The following is a 21605-nucleotide window of genomic DNA, read 5'->3' on the forward strand; positions in this document are numbered from 1 at the left end:
AGAAGTTTTTTTCCCCACAAATCGTTCTGAAGGGCAGGTAGGAGCCACAGCAGAGCTGTGGCAAGGTGCTGAAAGTCTTTTTTACTGGGTTTGACGTTTTTTCAATCCGTTTTTTTGCCATTAAGGGTTTAATTGTTTATTTGCATAGCTGTGCAAAGTTACTAAGTCTTTATAATGCTACTGTAAAAATTTTGTTAAGTTTACTGCTTTTTTACACTGTTTTGCAGAACTGGTGCAGCTTTTTTTCTCTTAATGGCACAGTACCGTTTTATTGCTAAGTGTTTTTTACTTTGATTACAGTGTTTTCTACTTTGATTACAGTGTTTTCCAAGCTTGCTTGTTACATTACTAGCCTGTTTAACATGTCTGACACCAAGGAAAATCCTTGTTTAATATGTTTGGAAGCCATTGTGGAACCCCCTCTTAGAATGTGTCCCAATTGTACTGATATGTCTATAAATTATAAAGAACATATATTAGCACTTAAAAATAGAGCAATAGATGATTCTCAGTCAGAAGTAAATGAGGGTTCGCCATCTAGCTCTCCCCAAGTGTCACAACCAGTAACGCCCGCACAAGTGACGCCAAGTACCTCTAGTGCGTCAAATTCTTTTACTTTACAAGACATGGCCACAGTTATGAATACAACCCTCACAGAGGTTTTATCTAAACTGCCTGATTTACAAGGAAAGCGGGACAGCTCTGGGTTTAGAAAAAATGCTGAGCCATCTGACGCTTTAGTAGCCGTATCTGATATGCCCTCACAATGCTTTTAAGTAGGGGTGAGGGATTTGTTATCTGAGGGAGAAATTTCTGATTCAGGAAAGACGCTTCCTCAGACAGATTCTGATATGACGGCCTTTAAATTTAAGCTTGAACACCTCCGCTTATTGCTCAGGGAGGTATTAGCGACTCTAGATGATTGTGACCCTATAGTGGTTCCAGAGAAATTGTGTAAAATGGATAAATACTTAGAGGTTCCTGTTTACACTGATGTTTTTCCAGTCCCTAAGAGGATTGTAAATATTATTACTAAGGAGTGGGATAGACCAGGTATTCCGTTCTCTCCCCCTCCTGTTTTTAAGAAAATGTTTCCCATATCTGACACCAATTTGTGCTTTCAAAGATCCTATGGATAAAAAATTAGAGGGTCTCCTGAAGAAAATTTTTGTTCATCAGGGTTTTTCTCTCCAACCTATTGCGTGCATTGTTCCTGTAACTACAGCAGCTGCTTTCTGTTTTGAGGCTCCAGAAGAGGCTCTTCAGATGGAGACTCTTCAGATGGAGACTCCATTAGAGGAGATTATGGACAGAATCAAGGCCCTTAAGTTGGCTAATTCTTTTATTACAGATGCCGCTTTTCAACTGGCTAAATTAGCGGCAAAGAATTCAGGTTTTGCCATTTTAGCACGCAGGGCGTTATGGCTTAAGTCCTGGTCTGCTGATGTGTCATCTAACTCTAAACTTTTGAACATCCCTTTCAAAGGAAAGACCCTATTCGGGCCTGAACTGAAAGAGATTATTTCAGACCTCACTGGAGGGAAAGGTCATGCCCTTCCTCAGGATAGATCAAATAAGATGAAGATCAAACAAAATAATTTTCGTTCTTTTCGGAACTTCAAGAGTGGTTCCGTTTCAGCTTCCTCTGCTACAAAGCAAGAGGGGAATTTTGCCCAATCTAAGTCAGTCTGGAGACCTAACCAGGCTTGGAACAAGGGTAAACAGGCCAAGAAGCCTGCAGCTGCCTCTAAGACAGCATGAAGGGGTAGCCCCCGATCCGGGACCGGATCTAGTAGGGGGCAGACTCTCTCTCTTCGCTCAGGCTTGGGCAAGAGATGTTCATGATCCCTGGGCTTTAGAAATTGTGTCCCAGGGATATCTTCTGGAATTCAAAGACTCCCTTCCAAGGGGGAGATTTCATATTTCTCGATTTTCTGTAAACCAGACAAAGAGAGATGCGTTCTTACGCTGTGTAGAAGATCTTCTTACCATGGGGGTGATCCGCCCAGTCCCAAAAGAGGAACAGGGGCTAGGGTTCTACTCAAACCTGTTTGTGGTTCCCAAAAAAGAGGGAACTTTCAGACCAATCATGGATCTCAAAATTCTAAACAAGTTCCTCAAAGTTCCATCATTCAAGATGGAGACCATTCGGACTATTCTGCCTTTGCTCCAGGAAGGTCAGTATATGACTACCGTGGACTTAAAGGATGCGTATCTACACATCCCTATTCACAGAGATCATCATCAATTTCTCAGATTTGCCTTCCTAGACAGGCATTACCAGTTTGTGGCTCTTCCCTTCGGGTTAGCCACGGCTCCAAGAATTTTCACAAAGGTGCTAGGGTCCCTTCTGGCGGTTCTACGACCTCGGGCATAGCAGTGGCGCCTTATCTAGACGACATCTTAATCCAGGCGTCGACTTTTCAGCTAGCCAAGTCTCACACGGACATTGTGTTGGCTTTTCTGAGATCTCACGGGTGGAAGGTGAACATAAAAAAGAGTTCTCTCTTCCCTCTTACAAGAGTTTCCTTTCTAGGGACTCTGATAGATTTGGTAGAAATGAAAATATTTCTGACGGAGGTCAGAAAATCAAAACTCTTAACCACTTGCCGAACTCTTCATTCCATTCCTCGGCCATCTGTGGCTCAGTGTATGGAGGTAATCGGACTCATGGTAGCGGCAATGGACATAGTTCCTTTTGCCCGCCTACACCTCAGACCACTGCAACTATGCATGCTCAAACAGCGGAATGGGGATTATGCAGATTTATCGCCTCAACTGCATCTGGACCAGGAGACCAGAGATTCTCTTCTCTGGTGGTTGTCTCAGGACCACCTGTCTCAGGGAATGTACTTCCACAGGCCAGAGTGGCTCATTGTAACGACAGATGCCAGCCTGCTAGGCTGGGATGCAGTCTGGAACTCCCTGAAAGCACAGAGCTTATGGTCTCGGGAGGAATCTCTTCTTCCGATAAACATTCTAGAACTGAGAGCGATATTCAAGGCGCTTCAGGCGTGGCCTCAGCTTGCTGCAGCCAAATTCATCAGGTTTCAGTCGGACAATATCACGACTATAGCTTATATCAATCATCAAGGAGGAACAAGGAGTTCTCTAGCGATGATGGAGGTAACCAAAATAATCCGATGGGCAGAGGATCACTCTTGTCATCTCTCAGCAATCCACGTTCCAGGAGTAGAGAACTGAGAGGCAGATTTTCTAAGTCGTCAGACTTTTCATCCGGGGGAGTGGGAACTCCATCCGGAGGTATTTGCTCAGCTGATTCAGCTATGGGGCACACCAGAATTGGATCTGATGGCGTCGCGTCAGAATGCCAAACTTCCTCGTTACGGGTCCAGGTCCTGGGATCCCAAGGCGGTACTGATAGATGATTTAGCAGTACCTTGGTCCTTCAATCTGGCCTACGTATTTCCACCGCTTCCTCTCCTCCCACGTCTGGTTGCCAGAATCAAGCAGGAGAGAGCTTCAGTGATTCTGATAGCACCTGCGTGGCCACGCAGGACTTGGTATGCAGACCTAGTGGGCATGTCCTCAGTTCCACCGTGGACCCTGCCAAATGAGGCGGGACCTTCTAATCCAAGGTCCGTTCTCACATCCAAATCTAGTTTCTCTGCGTCTGACTGCTTGGAGATTGAACGCCTAGTTCTATCAAAGCGTGGGTTCTCTGAGTCGGTCATTGATACCCTGATTCAGGCTAGAAAACCTGTCACCAGGAAGATCTATCATAAGATTTGGCGCAAATATCTTTATTGGTGTGAATCCAAAGGTTACTCGTGGAGTAAGATTAGGATTCCTAGAATATTGTCTTTTCTCCAAGAAGGTTTGGAGAAGGGATTATCAGCTAGTTCTCTAAAAGGACAAATATCTGCTTTGTCTATTCTACTATACAAACGTCTGGCAGATGTCCCAGACGTTCAAACTTTTAGTCAGGCTTTGGTCAGAATTAAGCCTGTATTTAAGCCTGCTGCTCCGCCTTGGAGCCTAAACTTAGTCCTTAGAGTTCTTCAAGGGGTTCCGTTTGAACCTATGCATTCCATAGATATTCAGTTTCTATCTTGGAAAGTTTTGTTCTTAGTTGCTATCTCTTCGGCTCGAAGAGTTTCTGAGCTATCTGCTTTACAATGTGATTCCCCTTATCTTATTTTCCATGCAGATAAGGGGGTTTTGCGTACCAAACCTGGTTTTCTTCTTAAGGTTGTTTCTAATAAGAATATCAATCAAGAGATTGTTGTTCCTTCTCTGTGTCCTAATCCTTCATCAAAGAAGGAACGTCTGTTGCACAATCTTGATGTGGTTCGTGCTTTAAAGTTCTACTTACAAGCAACCAAAGATTTCCGTCAAACATCTTCATTGTTTGTTGTTTATTCTGGTTAGCGGAGAGGCCAAAAGGCTACGGCTACCTCTCTTTCCTTTTGGCTGAAAAGCATCATCCGTTTGGCCTATGAGACTGCTGGACAGCAGCCTCCTGAAAGAATTACTGCTCATTCTACTAGAGCTGTGGCCTCCACATGGGCTTTTAAAAATGAGGCTTCTGTTGAACAGATTTGTAAGGCGGCGACTTGGTCTTCGCTTCATACTTTTTCCAAATTTTACAAATTTGATACTTTTGCTTCTTCGGAGGCTATTTTTGGGAGAAAGGTTCTGCAAGCAGTGGTGCCTTCCGTTTAAGGTCCCTGTCTTGTCCCTCCCTTCATCCGTGTCCTAAAGCTTTGGTATTGGTATCCCACAAGTAAGGATGAATCCGTGGACTCAATACATCTTACAAGAGAAAACATAATTTATGCTTACCTGATAAATTTATTTCTCTTGTGATGTATCGAGTCCACGGCTTGCCCTGTTTATTACGACAGGCATATATATTTTTAAACTTTCAGTCACCACTGCACCCTATGGTTTCTCCTTTTTCTTCCTAGCCTTTGGTCGAATGACTGGGGGGGTGGAGCTAAGGGGGGAGCTATATAGACAGCTCTGCTGTGGGTGCTCTCTCTGCCACTTCCTGTAGGGAGGGTGAATATAATCCGTGGACTCGATACATCACAAGAGAAATAAATGTATCAGGTAAGCATTAATTATGTTTTTTACACAGGTCTCTGTGAGGAGCGGCATCCTCTCATACTTTGTGAGTCGTCTGCTGGACGGCTAGAATGCAGGTAAGTGCCTTTTGCCTTCTGGGGCTAGGAGGCTGGCACTTTAGAGTCAAAGTAAAATGGGCTCTAAAATGGTGTTAGTGCATTTGTGCTCTACAGAACACTTATGACGGCTAGAGTCAGTTTTAATTTATATTCTAAAGTCTGGGAAGCGTGCGCTTTTGTTAATGGTGCTACATTTCTCAGCCAGGGTAACTCCTCCCTCTCTTTCCTCTCTATGGCGCCAGTAGCTTTCATTTGTTTGGACAGCAAAGTGCTGTCTAGAGTTGTCACGGCTGCTATTATGTAGACCAGCCGTTGCCTATCGAGCCTGGGTGCGAAGTGAAAAGAGGGGGATGAGTTCTGTTTTATTTAAGTACTTTATTTTTCTTTGGGTGGTAAGCTGTTTGACGAATCATTTAAAGAGTCAGTATGGTTTTTTATCTTCAATGATCTAGCTGACCGTGTGTAAGGGTAGAACTTGGCTGGAAACTACCAAGTCATTTTTACAGGACGTTTATAATGCTTGGAACGGAATGAGACAGGTTTCCTTTTCAATTAAACATTTTAAATCCCAGGGTACTACCGGAGTGCATATTTTTTACATCCTCAGGTTAAGGATTTTTATATGCAGGTTTTCCCACGGGAGTTTAGTGGGCAGCTATCTAGTAACTTTAAGCTAAGGTTGATTGTAGTTCTTGAGGATAGAAGCTTTATAATTTTTTTGCTTTTCATATTAATATTAAATCTTTTATAGAGATTGTGTTTTGTTCCACTGTAGGTTTTGTCTTTCAGGAATAAAATTGTCTCAGGACTACTTAAATAGCATGGTTGCTAAGTTAACAGTTTAGTTTCTAAGAGTTAAACGCATGGTAACCTATCCCTGCAGAAATGGTTGAAATTAAGAACAATTCTTTTTTTCTTTTTTCTGAGCCTCATGTCTGTTAGGATGATGCTGGTTAGGCAATGCCACAGCTTCTCCCTACTTCTCCCTAGCTTTTATGATGTCACATGCAGTGCCCTGCTGTTCCTCTCTATCTCCTTTAGGAGTTATTTGCCTGCAGAAATTGCTGCCCAGGTATCTTCTGCCGTGTCTGTGGCATTTTCTGTTTTTTCCTTTTCTGATGGGAAATCGCAAGAGGAATATTAGAGATTCAGATAGTAAGGTTTCTGTACCTCCTGCTGCTTCCATGATTGTCTTCCTCATAGGTCTGATGAGGAGAATAAGTTAGTTAGTTAATAAGTTTCGGACAGTATAATTTCTTCATCTGATGCTGAAGTAGTAGTATTCAGATTTAAGCTTGAACACCTTTGTGTATGGTATAAGGAGGTTTTGGCTACTTGAAGCGACTCCGATACTTATGTCGTTGTCAACACTAAAGAATCCAGTGACCTTCCTAAGTTTTAGGATTTTCCTGTGGAAATTTTTTCGTGTTCAGACCGTGCAAGATTTTTCACAGGAATAGAAGTCAGGGTTTTCTTTTTTCCTGTCTCCTGTCTTTAACAAGATATTTCAGGGAGCACAGTGCCTAGAGGAGTAGAGTAATTCTACTCTGGCTAAGAGAAATAAGTTTCCTAGAGAGGATAGCTGTTCTTGTCAGAAACCAAGCAGCCCATGTAGCCTAGTGGTTAGCTTTGTGACTTTGCAACTCAAAGGTTTTTGGTTCGCATCCAGCTGCTGGCGATGGATATCTATGGACTTCTTATAATAGAGCCAGTACAGAATTAGGGCTCTTAAGCTGACCAATTTTTTTATCTTTGATGCTACCACGCTTTCAGCCAGGAGCTAGATATCTGGTTTGGCTGTATTAGCCGCTGGGCGTTATGGACAGGGGATTTTTCTTATGAGTCCAAGTTTTCTGGTGCATCCGTACAATTCGAATATAAGGGAATTAGCCCTCAATCTGGGATTGATTCTCTCTGTTTGTCTGCAAACATAGATCCGAGATATCCCAGATAGTCTGTGAACATAGTACTTCAGGGTTTATACGTAGCTCAGTTTTATCTGCTGGTCAGATAACTGAGTTTTTGAGCGATACGTCCAGTCCCGGTAAGAGAACGGGGTCTAGTATTTTATCATTCCTGTTTATGGTTCCCGAAAGGGAGGGATTTTTTCGCCCTTTAGTAGACCTGAAGTGTCTCGACAAATTGTCTCAAGGTAATGTTTTTCAAATGGAAGCCAGTGGTTCCATTCAGCCTTTTAAACTAGGAGGGTCAGTTCATAGTGACCAGAGTTCCTGAAGTTTGCTTTTCTGTCAAACACTTTCAGTTTGTGGCTTTTCCTTTTGGCTTTGCCATGTTCGCAGAAGGTCCATTCCTGGATGTCATAAGGTTCAGGCTTCATCTTTTCTACAAGCAAACTCTCATTCTGAGACCTTGTTGTCTCTCTCCTTTCCTCGAATGGAAGTGTGTCTACAAATAAGTTCCCTTGTTCCAGCTACAGGGGTAATTTCTTAGGGACAAGATTTTTAGGCACTCTTCTGTTTAGCCCTTCAGTGGATCAATGTATGGAGGTAATGGTCTGATGTTTGCTTCATTGGACACCATCCCTTTGTTTAATCCTGTCTGAGAGTCTGCGGTTATGCATGTTCAGATAGTGAACCGAGAATCTTGTGGCTCTGTCCTGGAGGATAGATCTACATCTGTCAACACAAGATTCTTCCCTGGGGAAGAGTGCTCGTTTTGATTGCGAGACGTAGCGGGATCATTGCCTGCATTTTCTGGAATCCTGGGTACCTTCAGTAGCATCTGTTTAGGGACTCATGCCTCCGGAGACTTCCTGAGTAATAGTTATGGTCGCTAGCCTGTTGGATTGGCGACTATGGACTTGAGGAGCCCGCTCTCCCCATTTCTTTCATGTAATTGGCAAGAGCCCATGAGCTAGTGACGTATGGGATATACAATCTTACCAGGAGGGGCAAAGTTTCCCAAACCTCAAAATGCCTATAAATACACCCCTCACCACACCCACAATTCAGTTTTACCAACTTTGCCTCCTATGAAAGTGGTGAAGTAAGTTTGTGCTTAGATTTCTACGTTAATATGCGCTTCTCAGCATTTTGAAGCCAGATTCCTCTGAGTACAGCGAATGTCAGAGGGTTGTGAAGGGAGTATCACCTATTGAATACAATGGTTTTCCTCACGGGAGATCTATTTCATAAGTTCGCTGTTATCGGTCGTAGAGATTCATCTCCTACCTCCCTTATTCAGATCGACGATATACTCTCATATTCTATTACCTCTACTGATAACTGTTTCAGTACTGGTTTGGCTATCTGCTATATTTGGATGGGTGTCTTTTGGTAAGTATGTTTTCATTACTTAAGACACTCTCAGCTATGGTTTGGCACTTTATCTATTATTATAAAGTTCTAAATGTATATGTATTGTACTTATATTTGCCATGAGTCAGGTTTATGTATACTTCCTTTTGCAGACTCCGTTTCATATTTGGGAAAAGCATATTTAGGGAAATATTTTTTCTTACCTGGGGTATAGTCTTTTTTTCTATTGACTGTTTTCTTGTTAAATTTTGCGGGCAAGGTTGCAGGTTGAGTTGTCAAGGACGCGAGTGAGTCATTTCTGTATGTTACTAGCGCCAAAAAAATTACGTTGTGCATCATACTTGGCACAAAATAATTTCATTATTTAAAACCCCATTCCTATGTGCCTCTTGCCTTTTTCTATGTTAGAGGGCTATGCTGTTTGCATTTTTCTCCCATTCCTGAAACTGCCATATAAGGAAATTGATAATTTTGCTTTATATGTTGTTTTTTCTCTTACATTTGCAAGATGTCTCAGTCTGATCCTGTCTCAGAAACCACTGTTGGAACCCTGCTGCATGATAACAGTTCTACCAAAGCTAAGTGCATTTGTTGTAAATTTGTGGAGATTATATCTCCAGCTGTGATATGTAATAGTTGTCATGATAAGCTTTTACATGCAGAGAATGTGTCCATATGCCTGTTGTTGCTTCAACATCTAATGTACAAGATATACCTGTAAATTTTAAAGATTTTATTGCTGATGCGATTCAGAAGGCTTTGTCTGCCATCCCGCCTTCTAATAAACGTAAAGGGTCTTTTAAAACTTCTCATAAAGTTGATGAAGTTTCAAATGACCGACAACAAACTGAATTATCCTCTTCTGACGAGGATCTATCTGATTGAGAAGATCCTTCTTCAGATATTGACACTGACAAATCTACTTATTTATTTAAAATGGAGTATATTCGTTCCTTGTTAAAAGAACTGTTGATTACATTGGATTTCGAGGAAACTAGTCCTCCTGATAATTAAAACTAGTAAACGTTTAAATTCCAGTTCCTGATGTTATTTCTGATATGATTTCTAAGTAATGGAATAGGCCTGGTGGTACTTTTATTCCTTCTTCAAGGTTTAAAAAAATCGTATCCTTTGCCAGCAGTTAGATTGGAGTTTTGGGAAAAGATCACCAAAGTTGATGGGGCTATTTCTACTCTTGCTAAACATACTACTATTCCTATGGAAGATAGTACTTCTTTTAAAGACCCTTTAGAAAGGAAACTTGAATCTTATCTAAGGAAAGCTTATTTATATTCTGGTCATCTCCTCAGGCCTGCCATTTCTATGGCTGATGTTGCAGCTGCATCAACGATTTGGTTGAAAAGTTTAGCGCAACAGGAAACGGATTCTGATTTGTCTAGCATTGTTTGCTTGCTTCAACATGCTAATCATGTTATTTGTGATGCCATTTTTGATATCATCAAAATCGATGTTAAATCTATGTCTTTAGGTATTTTAGCTAGAAGAGCTTTGTGGCTCAAATATTGGAATGCTGACATGGTATCTAAGTCTAGATTACTATCTCTTTCTTTCCAAGGTAATAAGTTATTTTGTTCTCAGTTGGATACGATTATTTCAACTCTCACTGGGGGGAAGGGAGTTTTTTTGCCTCAGGATAAAACATCTAAAGGCAAATTTAAAGCTTCTAACCGCTTTCGTTACTTTTGACAAAATAAGGAACAGAAACCTAATCCTTCCCCCAAAGAATCTGGTTCCAATTGGAAAACTTCTTCAAGTTGGAATAAATCCAAACCATTTAAGAAATCAAAGCCAGCCCCCAAGCCTGCATGAAGGTGCGGCCCTCATTCCAGCTCTGCTGGTAGGGGGCAGATTGAGATTCTTCCAGAACGTTTGGGCAGATTCTGTCCAAAATCATTGGATTCAGAGAATTGTCTCTCAAGGGTACAGAATAGGATGCAGAGTAAGACCTCCTGTGAGAAGGTATTTTCTCTCACGCATCCCAGTAAATCCAGTAAAGGCTCAAGCTTTTCTGAAGTGTGTTTCAGACCTGGAGCTTTCAGGGGTAATCATACCAGTTCCGTTTCAGGAACAGGGTCTGGGGTTTTATTCAAATCTATTCATTGTCCGAAAGAAAGAAAATTCTTTCAGGCCAGTTCTGGATTTGAAAATTTTGAATCGTTATGTAAGAGTGCCAACTTTCAAAATGGTGACTATAAGGACTATTCGGCCTTTTGTTCTGCAAGGGCATTATATGTCCACAATAGTCTTACAGGATGCTTATCTTCATATTCCGATTCATCCATACCATTATCAGTTTCTGAGATTCTCTTTTCTAGACAAGCATTACCAATTTGTCGCTCTTCCGTTTGGCCTAGTGACAGCTCCAAGAATCTTTTCAAATGTTCTCGGTGCCCTACTCTCTGTAATCAGAAAACGGGGTATTGCGGTATTTCCTTATTTGGACGATATCTTGGTATTAGCTCAGTCTTAACATTCTGCTGAATCTCACACGAATCAACTAGTTTCTTCAGAGACATGGTTGGAGGATCAATTTACCAAAACGTTATTTGATTCCTCAGACAAGGGTCACCTTTTTAGGTTTCCAGATAGATTGTGTCTCTAACAGACAAGCGACGTTTAAAAATGGTTTCAGCTTGTCGGAACCTTCAGTCTTAGTCGTTCCCTTCAGTGGCTATGTGCATGGAAGTTTTAGGTCTCATGACTGCAGCATCGGACGCAATCACCTTTGCTTGTTTTCATATGAGACCTCTCCAGCTTTGTATGCTGAACCAATGGTGCAGGGATTATACAAAGATATTACAATTAGTATCCTTAAATCCCACTGTTCGACTATCGTATAGTTCAAGGGGCCTCTTTTGTTCGTCCAACCTGGACTGTGATCACAACAGATGCAAGTCTTTCAGGTTGGGGAGCTGTCTAGGGATCTCTGACAGCACAAGGGGTTTGGAAACCTCAAGAGGCAAGGCTACCAATCAATATTTCTTTCATGTAATTAGCAAGAGTCCATGAGCTAGTGACGTATGGGATATACATTCCTACCAGGAGGGGCAAAGTTTCCCAAACCTCAAAATGCCTACAAATACACCCCTCACCACACCCACAAATCAGTTTTACAAACTTTGCCTCCTATGGAGGTGATGAAGTAAGTTTGTGCTAGATTCTACGTTGTTATGCGCTCCGCAACAGGTTGGAGCCCGGTTTTCCTCTCAGCGTGCAGTGAATGTCAGAGGGATGTGAGGAGAGTATTGCCTATTTGAATGCAATGATCTCCTTCTACGGGGTCTATTTCATAGGTTCTCTGTTATCGGTCGTAGAGATTCATCTCTTACCTCCCTTTTCAGATCGACGATATACTCATATATATATACCATTACCTCTGCTGATTTTCGTTTCAGTACTGGTTTGGCTTTCTACAACATGTAGACGAGTGTCCTGGGGTAAGTAAGTCTTATTTTCTGTGACACTCTAAGCTATGGTTTGGCGCTTTTTTTATAAAGTTCTAAATATATGTATTCAAACATTTATTTGCCTTGACTCAGGATGTTCAACATTCCTTATTTTCAGACAGTCAGTTTCATATTTGGGATAATGCATTTGAATCAATCATTTTTTCTTACCTTAAAAAATTTGACTTTTTCCCTGTGAACTGTTAGGCTCGCGGGGGCTGAAAATGCTTCATTTTATTGCGTCATTCTTGGTGCAGACTTTTTTGGCGCAAAAAATATTTTCTGTTTCCGGCGTCATACGTGTCGCCGGAAGTTGCGTCATTTTTTGACGTTCTTTTGCGCCAAAAATGTCGGCGTTCCGGATGTGGCGTCATTTTTGGCGCCAAAAGCATTTAGGCGCCAAATAATGTGGGCGTCTTATTTGGCGCTAAAAAAATATGGGCGTCGCTTTTGTCTCCACATTATTTAAGTCTCATTTTTCATTGCTTCTGGTTGCTAGAAGCTTGTTCTTTGGCATTTTTTCCCATTCCTGAAACTGTCATTTAAGGAATTTGATCAATTTTGCTTTATATGTTGTTTTTTCTCTTACATATTGCAAGATGTCTCATGTTGCATCTGAGTCAGAAGATACTTCAGGAAAATCGCTGCCTGGTGCTGGAACTACCAAAGCTAAGTGTATCTGCTGTAAACTTTTGGTAGCTGTTCCTCCAGCTGTTGTTTGTATTAAATGTCATGACAAACTTGTTAATGCAGAAAATATTTCCTTTAGTAAAATACCATTACCTGTTGCAGTTCCATCAACATCTAATGTTCAGAGTGTTCCTGATAACATAAGAGATTTTGTTTCTGAATCTATTAAGAAGGCTATGTCTGTTATTCCTCCTTCTAGTAAACATAAAAAGTCTTTTAAAACTTCTCTTTATCCAGATGAATTTTTAAATGAACATCATCATTCTGATTTTAATGATTCTTCTGGTTCAGAGGATTCTGTTTCAGAGGTTGATGCTGATTAATCTTCATATTTATTTAAAATGGAATTTATTCGTTCTTTACTTAAAGAAGTCCTAATTGCATTAGAAATTGAGGATTCTGGTCCTCTTGATACTAAATCTAAACGTTTAGACAAGGTCTTTAAATCTCCTGTAGTTATTCCAGAAGTTTTTCCTGTTCCTGGTGCTATTTCTGAAGTAATTTCCAGGGAATGGAATAATTTGGGTAATTCATTTACTCCTTCTAAACGTTTTAAGCAATTATATCCTGTGCCGTCTGACAGATTAGAGTTTTGGGACAAAATCCCTAAAGTTGATGGGGCTATCTCTACCCTTGCTAAACGTACTACTATTCCTACGGCAGATGGTACTTCCTTTAAGGATCCTTTAGATAGGAAAATTGAATCCTTTCTAAAAAAAGCTTATTTGTGTTCAGGTAATCTTCTTAGACCTGCTATATCTTTGGCGGATGTTGCTGCAGCTTCAACTTTTTGGTTGGAAACTTTAGCGCAACAAGTAACAGATCATGATTCTCATAACATTATTATTCTTCTTCAACATGCTAATAATTTTATCTGTGATGCCATTTTTGATATTATCAGTTGATGTCAGGTTTATGTCTCTAGCTATTTTAGCTAGAAGAGCTTTATGGCTTAAAACTTGGAATGCTGATATGTCTTCTAAATCGACTCTACTTTCCCTTTCTTTCCAGGGTAATAAATTATTTGGTTCTCAGTTGGATTCTATTATCTCAACTGTTACTGGTGGGAAAGGAACTTTTTTACCACAGGATAAATAATCTAAGGGTAAAAACAGGGCTAATAATCGTTTTCGTTCCTTTCGTTTCAACAAAGAACAAAAGCCTGATCCTTCATCCTCAGGAGCAGTTTCAGTTTGGAAACCATCTCCAGTCTGGAATAAATCCAAGCCGTCTAGAAAACCAAAGCCAGCTCCCAAGTCCACATGAAGGTGCGGCCCTCATTCCAGCTCAGCTGGTAGGGGGCAGATTACGTTTTTTCAAAGAAATTTGGATCAATTCTGTTCACAATCTTTGGATTCAGAACATTATTTCAGAAGGGTACAGAATTGGTTTCAAGATAAGACCTCCTGCAAAGAGATTTTTTCTTTCCCGTGTCCCAGTAAACCCAGCGAAAGCTCAAGCATTTCTGAAATGTGTTTCAGATCTAGAGTTGGCTGGAGTAATTATGCCAGTTCCAGTTCTGGAACAGGGGCTGGGGTTTTATTCGAATCTCTTCATTGTACCAAAGAAGGAGAATTCCTTCAGACCAGTTCTGGATCTAAAAATATTGAATCGTTATGTAAGGATACCAACATTCAAAATGGTAACTGTAAGGACTATCCTGCCTTTTGTTCAGCAAGGGCATTATATGTCTACAATAGATTTACAGGATGCATATCTGCATATTCCGATTCATCCAGCTCACTATCAGTTTCTGAGATTCTCTTTCCTAGACAAGCATTACCAGTTTGTGGCTCTGCCGTTTGGCCTAGCAACAGCTCCAAGAATTTTTACAAAGGTTCTCGGTGCCCTTCTATCTGTAATCAGAGAACAGGGTATTGTGGTATTTCCTTATTTGGACGATAGCTTGGTACTTGCTCAGTCTTCACATTTAGCAGAATTTCATACGAATCGACTTTTGTTGTTTCTTCAAAATCATGGTTGGAGGATCAATTCACTAAAAAGTTCATTGATTCCTCAGACAAGGGTAACCTTTTTGGGTTTCCAGATAGATTCAGTGTCCATGACTCTGTCTTTGACAGACAAGAGACGTCTAAAATTGATTTCAGCTTGTCGAAACCTTCAGTCACAATCATTCCCTTCGGTAGCCTTATGCATGGAAATTCTAGGTCTTATGACTGCTGCATCGGACGCGATCCCCTTTGCTCGTTTTCACATGCGACCTCTTCAGCTCTGTATGCTGAACCAATGGTGCAGGGATTACACAAAGATATCTCAATTAATATCTTTAAAACCAATTGTACGACACTCTCTGACGTGGTAGACAGATCACCATCGTTTAGTTCAGGGGGCTTCTTTTGTTCTTCCGACCTGGACTGTAATTCCAAGAGATGCAAGTCTTACAAGTTGGGGAGCTGTGTGGGGGTCTCTGACAGCACAAGGGGTTTGGGAATCTCAGGAGGTGAGATTACCGATCAATATTTTGGAACTCCGTGCAATTTTCAGAGCTCTTCAGTCTTGGCCTCTTCTGAAGAGAGAATCGTTCATTTGTTTTCAGACAGACAATGTCACAACTGTGGCATACATCAATCATCAAGGAAGGACTCACAGTCCTCTGGCTATGAAAGAAGTATCTCGAATTCTGGTTTGGGCGGAATCCAGCTCCTGTCTAATCTCGGCGGTTCATATTCCAGGAATAGACAATTGGGAAGCGGATTATCTCAGTCGCCAAACGTTGCATCCGGGCGAATGGTCTCTTCACCCAGAGGTATTTCTTCAGATTGTTCAAATGTGGGAACTTCCAGAAATAGATCTGATGGCTTCTCATCTAAACAAGAAACTTCCCAGGTATCTGTCCAGATCCCGGGATCCTCAGGCGGAGGCAGTGGATGCATTATCACTTCCTTGGAAGTATCATCCTGCCTATATCTTTCCGCCTCTAGTTCTTCTTCCAAGAGTAATCTCCAAGATTCTGAAGGAATGCTCGTTTGTTCTGCTGGTAGCTCCAGCATGGCCTCACAGGTTTTGGTATGCGGATCTTGTCCGGATGGCCTCTTGCCAACCGTGGACTCTTCCGTTAAGACCAGACCTTCTGTAGCAAGGTCCTTTTTTCCATCAGGATCTCAAATCCTTATATTTAAAGGTATGGAGATTGAACGCTTGATTATTGGTCAAAGAGGTTTCTCTGACTCTGTGATTAATACTATGTTACAGGCTCGTAAATCTGTATCTAGAGAGATATATTATAGAGTCTGGAAGACTTATATTTCTTGGTGTCTTTCTCATCATTTTTCCTGGCATTCTTTTAGAATTCCGAGAATTTTACAGTTTCTTCAGGATGGTTTAGATAAAGGTTTGTCCGCAAGTTCCTTGAAAGGTCAAATCTCTGCTCTTTCTGTTCTTTTTCACAGAATGATTGCTAATCTTCCTGATATTCATTGTTTTGTACAAGCCTTGGTTCGTATAAAACCTGTCATTAAGTCAATTTCTCCTCCTTGGAGTTTGAATTTGGTTCTGGGGGCTCTTCAAGCTCCTCCGTTTGAACCTATGCATTCATTGGACATTAAATTACTTTCTTGGAAAGTTTTGTTCCTTTTGGCGATCTCTTCTGCCAGAAGAGTCTCTGAATTATCTGCTCTTTCTTGTGAGTCTCCTTTTCTGATTTTTCATCAGGATAAGGCGGTGTTGCGAACTTCTTTTGAATTTTTACCTAAGGTTGTGAATTCCAACAACATTTGTAGAGAAATTGTAGTTCCTTCATTATGCCCTAATCCTAAGAATTCTAAGGAGAAATCATTTCATTCTTTGGATGTTGTTAGAGCTTTGAAATATTATGTTGAAGCTACTAAGACTTTCCGAAAGACTTCTAGTCTATTTGTCATCTTTTCCGGTTCTAGAAAAGGCCAGAAAGCTTCTGCCATTTCTTTGGCATCTTGGTTGAAATCTTTAATTCATCATGCCTATGTTGAGTCGGGTAAAACTCCGCCTCAGAGGATTACAGCTCATTCTACTAGGTCAGTTTCTACTTCCTGGGCATTTAGGAATGAAGCTTCGGTTGATCAGATTTGCAAAGCAGCAACTTGGTCTTCTTTGCATACTTTTACTAAATTCTACCATTTTGATGTGTTTTCTTCTTCTGAAGCAGTTTTTGGTAGAAAAGTACTTCAGGCAGCTGTTTCAGTTTGAATCTTCTGCTTATGTTTTCATTTAAACTTTATTTTGGGTGTGGATTATTTTCAGCAGGAATTGGCTGTCTTTATTTTATCCCTCCCTCTCTAGTGACTCTTGCGTGGAAAGATCCATATCTTGGGTAGTCATTATCCCATACGTCACTAGCTCATGGACTCTTGCTAATTACATGAAAGAAAACATAATTTATGTAAGAACTTACCTGATAAATTCATTTCTTTCATATTAGCAAGAGTCCATGAGGCCCACCCTTTTTTGTGGTGGTTATGCTTTTTTTGTATAAAGCACAATTATTCCAATTCCTTATTTTTTATGCTTTCGCACTTTTTTCTTATCACCCCACTTCTTGGCTATTCGTTAAACTGATTTGTGGGTGTGGTGAGGGGTGTATTTGTAGGCATTTTGAGGTTTGGGAAACTTTGCCCCTCCTGGTAGGAATGTATATCCCATACGTCACTAGCTCATGGACTCTTGCTAATATGAAAGAAATGAATTTATCAGGTAAGTTCTTACATAAATTATGTTTTTAGAACTCTGTGCTATCTTCAGGGCTCTTCAGGTGTGGCCTCTGTTAAAGAGGGAACCATTCATTTGTTTTCAGACAGACAATATCACAACTGAAGCATATGACTCGCAGTCCCCAAGCCATGAAAAAAGTATCTTGGATACTTGCTTGGGCGGAATCCAGCTCCTTTCTAATTTCTGCGGTTCATATCCCAGGTATAGACAATTGGAAAGCGGATTATCTCAGCCGTCAGACTTTACATCCGGGGGTGTGATCGCTCCATCCGGATGTGTTTTCTCACATTGTTCAGATGTGGGGTCTTCAAGAAATAGATCTGATGGCTTCCCATCTAAACAAGAAAGTTCCCAGGTACCTGTCCAGGTTCAGGGATCTTCAGGCGGAAACAGTGGATGCGTTAGCAGTTCCTTGGTGTTACCAACTTGCTTATATCTTCCCGCCTCTAGTTCTTCCAAAAGTGATTTCCAAAATCATCATGGAACAATCGTTTGTGTTGCTGGTAGCTCCAGTATGGCCTCACAGGTTTTGGTATTCGGATCTTGTCCGGATGTCCAGCTGCCAACCTTGGCCACTTCCATTAAGGCTAGACCTTCTGTCTCAAGGTCCGTTTTTCCATCAGGATCTTAAATCATTAAATTTGAAGGTATGGAAATTGAACGCCTAGTGCTTAGTCATTGTACAGGGTTTGGTCCGTATCAAGCCTGTCATTAAATCAATCTCTCCTCCTTGGAGTCTTAATTTGGTTTTGAAGGCTTTACAGGCTACTCCTTTTGAGCCTATACATTCTTTGGACATTAAACTACTTTCTTGGAAAGTGTTGTTCCTTTTGACCAACTCTTCTGCTAGAAGAGTTTCTGAATTATCTGCTCTTTCTTGTGAATCTCCTTTTCTGATTTTCCATCAGGAAAAGGCACTTTTGCAGACTTCATTTAAATTCTTACCTAAGGTTATGAATTCTAACAACATTAATAGAGAAATTGTTGTCCCTTCTTTGTGTCCTAATCCTAAGAATTCTTTGGCGAAATCCTTGCATTCTTTGGATGTGGTTAGAGCTTTGAAAAATTATGTTTAAGCTGCTAAAGATTTGAGGAAGACTTCTAGTTTATTTGTTATCTTTTCTGGTTCTAGGAAAGCTCAGAAGGCAGTCTCCACTTTGTGGGCTTTTAAGAATGAAGCTTCAGTTGATCAGATTTGCAACGCAGCAACTTGGTCTTCTTTGCATACATTTACTAAATTCTAACGTTTTGATGTATTTGCTTCTTCGGAAGCAGTTTTTGGTAGAAAATTTCTTCAGGCAGCTGTTTTAGTTTGATTTCCTCTGCTTATGTTTTAAGTTTTTTTTCTTTCATTTATGATTTATGATTTTTTTGGTTGTGGATTTAATTTTATCAGCGGAAAATGGCTGTTATTATTTTATCCCTCCCTCTCTAGTGACTGTTGTGTGGAGTTCCACATCTTGAGTATTGCTATCCCATACGTCACTAGCTCATGGACTCTTGCCAATTACATGAAAGAAAACATAATTTATGTAAGAACTTACCTGATAAATTCATTTCTTTCATATTGTCAAGAGTCCATGAGACCCACCCTTTTTATGGTGGTTATGATTTTTTTGTATAAAGCACAATTATTTCCAAATTCCTTTGTTGATGCTTTTTACTCCTTTCTTTTTCACCCCACTACTTGGCTATTTGTTAGAACTGAATTGTGGGTGTGGTGAGGGGTGTATTTATAGGCATTTTGAGGTTTGGGAAATGAATTTATCAGGTAAGTTCTTACATAAATTATGTTTTTTTTAAATGTTTGTGTAGATTATATTTGGCAAAAAAAGACATTGTTGTTGACATCATTTACATCACTAGTGGAAATTCTAAATGTGTATATATAATTTTTGCAGAAATATATATTAATTACAACAACAAAAAAACATCCACAGAGAACTTATGTGATGCCACTAGAGAAATATGTTAATGTGTTGTTTAAGGGTGAGCAGGAGTTATATTGTGAGAGGGGTTGAGAGAATGAAGAGGCTGTGTGCAAGGGAGAGGTTACTGAGAGGGATAGCAAAGGCTGTCATGTGAGGGACAATGAGTTAAGAGGAAAAGCAGGGAAGTGTGTAAAGAAGGGGCGAGAGGATAAGGAGGCGGCTGTGTGCAATAGACAGGGAGTGTGGAGATAGCTGTGTGGGAGGATGTTGTGAAGTAGACTACAAAGAGGACGCTTTGTGAGAAGTTAGGGGGCTAAAAGGATAAACAAAAGCTGGTGTGTGACTGTTAGTGGGATTAAGAGGGTGGACAGGGTGTGAGGGAGGGGTTGCATGTGAGGGTGAGTGAAAGGGTGACCAGAAATATATGTAAGGGAGGGCCAGTTTAGATGGTCCAAATTGTAATATATATCGTAGGTGATGCCATTGATGATTGATTTATATATAGAGAGAGACTGACTTTTATTACATACTCACTAAAAGTATTTAGCCATTAACATTCTGATTTATTTACGCAGTTTGGAAGCTTGGAGCAGAAGTTGGCTTTAGCAGAGCGAATACGTGGCCATGTACTGTCCTTGGCATTGCAGATGTATGGTTGTCGTGTAATTCAGAAGGCGCTAGAATTCATCCCACCTGATCAGCAAGTCATTGTAAGTAAATCATTCTTCTTGGGAACTATTCTATCACTACAACACATTATTTAATTTGTGTTAAGCAGGTCTGTGTCCATTTGTAGAAGGTAAAGATTCCCTGAAGTCAAAATATACTCCTTTTTAGGTATCTGAATTAATTCACCTCGAAGAGCTCTATTACAGGTGGCCCTCGTTTTACAACGGTTCAATGTACACTGTTTCAGAATAACGACCTTTTTTTCCAGTCATGTGACTGCTATTGAAAAGCATTGAGAAGCAGTGCATTTATTAAAATAGCCAGTAGGTGGAGCTGTCCGCTTGTGTTGCAGCAAAGCCAAGCAAGCTGAAATTAGTCAGTTTAACCAGACCTGAGCTATCAAGCAGGTTTCAAAGGAACAAGATCTTCCAGTCTTTAAATCAGTCAAGATTGGAATGCATAGAAAGAACTGTTTGCAGAAAAATGCAAGTGAAGTCTGTGTTGTGTGATTATTTTATTAGGTTTATAATGCTGTTCAGCAAATGTTTTTGTTCATTTAACTTAGTTTAATTATATATTCTGTTGTGTGATTATTTTAGTAGGTTTATAATGCTGTTTAGCATTTAAAGTCTTCATTTCAAAGCTTTAAAAATAATGTATTAGATGTTACTTATGACAATTTTGAGAGGGGCCTGGAACCTATCTCCCTCACTTCCCATTGACTTACATTATAAACTGGGTTTCAATTTACAACGGTTTCGATTTACAACCATTCCTTCTGGAACCTAACCCCGGCGTAAACTGAGGGCTACCTGTATTTAAAACATGACAGGATGGATGTATACTCAGAAATCATGACAACATGGGAAACATACCTTAAAGATAACTAGATTGGTCTGGTGTTTGATATTGGCCATGTTAGGAGAGGGGTATATTTGATTTGTTGATCATTCCTCCAAAAGGGGGTAAAAAGTGAGAATACAGGGGGGCCTTTGGTATTTCCTATATTTCCTATTATATGTAATACTTCGAGAGACAAATTACTTGGGTGTGCGTTGGTTGTTCCAGTCCAGAGTTAAGTTATTTATAAAATTGAATTAGCTTAAAAACATAACGTATTGTGTTTTGCCTTGTCTGTACTAATTTGGAGCTGCGTCTCCACACCCTGTAACTTTACCTTCATAACCTTCTAAATAAAGCTGATTCAAAAAAAATATATATATAGTCCTTTTCATCAACTTTCTTTTTATAAGTAGCATTATCGTTCCATGGGCATAGCTTGGTTTTTCCCAAGTTGGATTTGGTATCTTAGGTTTTCAGCTCTACTCTTGACTTAAAGGGACAGTATACTGTAAAATAGTTTTTCCCTTAATGTGTTTACAATTGCTTTTTTTACCAACTGCAGAGTAAAAAATGTATGAAAATTAGCTTTTTAAGGTTTATTTCTGTATATTAAAGCTCTGATTGTGTTTTGAAGCCACAGCCTAATAAAATAGGTTGAGCTTGTAGGTATAATCAGATCTCATTACTGTATCACATTGTGCACATATACTGGCTTCTTTATCTTATATCTGTCCTTAAAACAATCACCAGTACTTTGAGAGAACAATGGAAAATCAACATTTTATTACCTTCTCTGCTTTATCACACTGGGAGTGTAATTTCTTCTGCTGGCTGTGTTTACAAAGCTTATCTATAGCTGGGACCTGCGGC

The 21605-nt window shown here is 40.2% G+C and overlaps 1 protein-coding gene across 8 annotated transcripts in view; it reads left to right on the top strand.

Annotated features, from left to right (window-relative positions):
* PUM1 (pumilio RNA binding family member 1) overlaps nt 1–21605 on the top strand; it is a 604766-nt gene that overhangs the window by 437456 nt on the left and 145705 nt on the right. For all 8 annotated transcript variants that reach the window (XM_053707107.1, XM_053707108.1, XM_053707106.1 and 5 more), the window contains exon 17: nt 19799–19933. In XM_053707107.1, the coding sequence (XP_053563082.1) occupies nt 19799–19933 (135 nt within the window). The remainder of the gene's footprint in view (nt 1–19798; nt 19934–21605) is intronic.

The sequence above is a fragment of the Bombina bombina genome, chromosome 3, assembly GCF_027579735.1.
Source record: "Bombina bombina isolate aBomBom1 chromosome 3, aBomBom1.pri, whole genome shotgun sequence".
Lineage (NCBI taxonomy): Eukaryota > Metazoa > Chordata > Amphibia > Anura > Bombinatoridae > Bombina > Bombina bombina.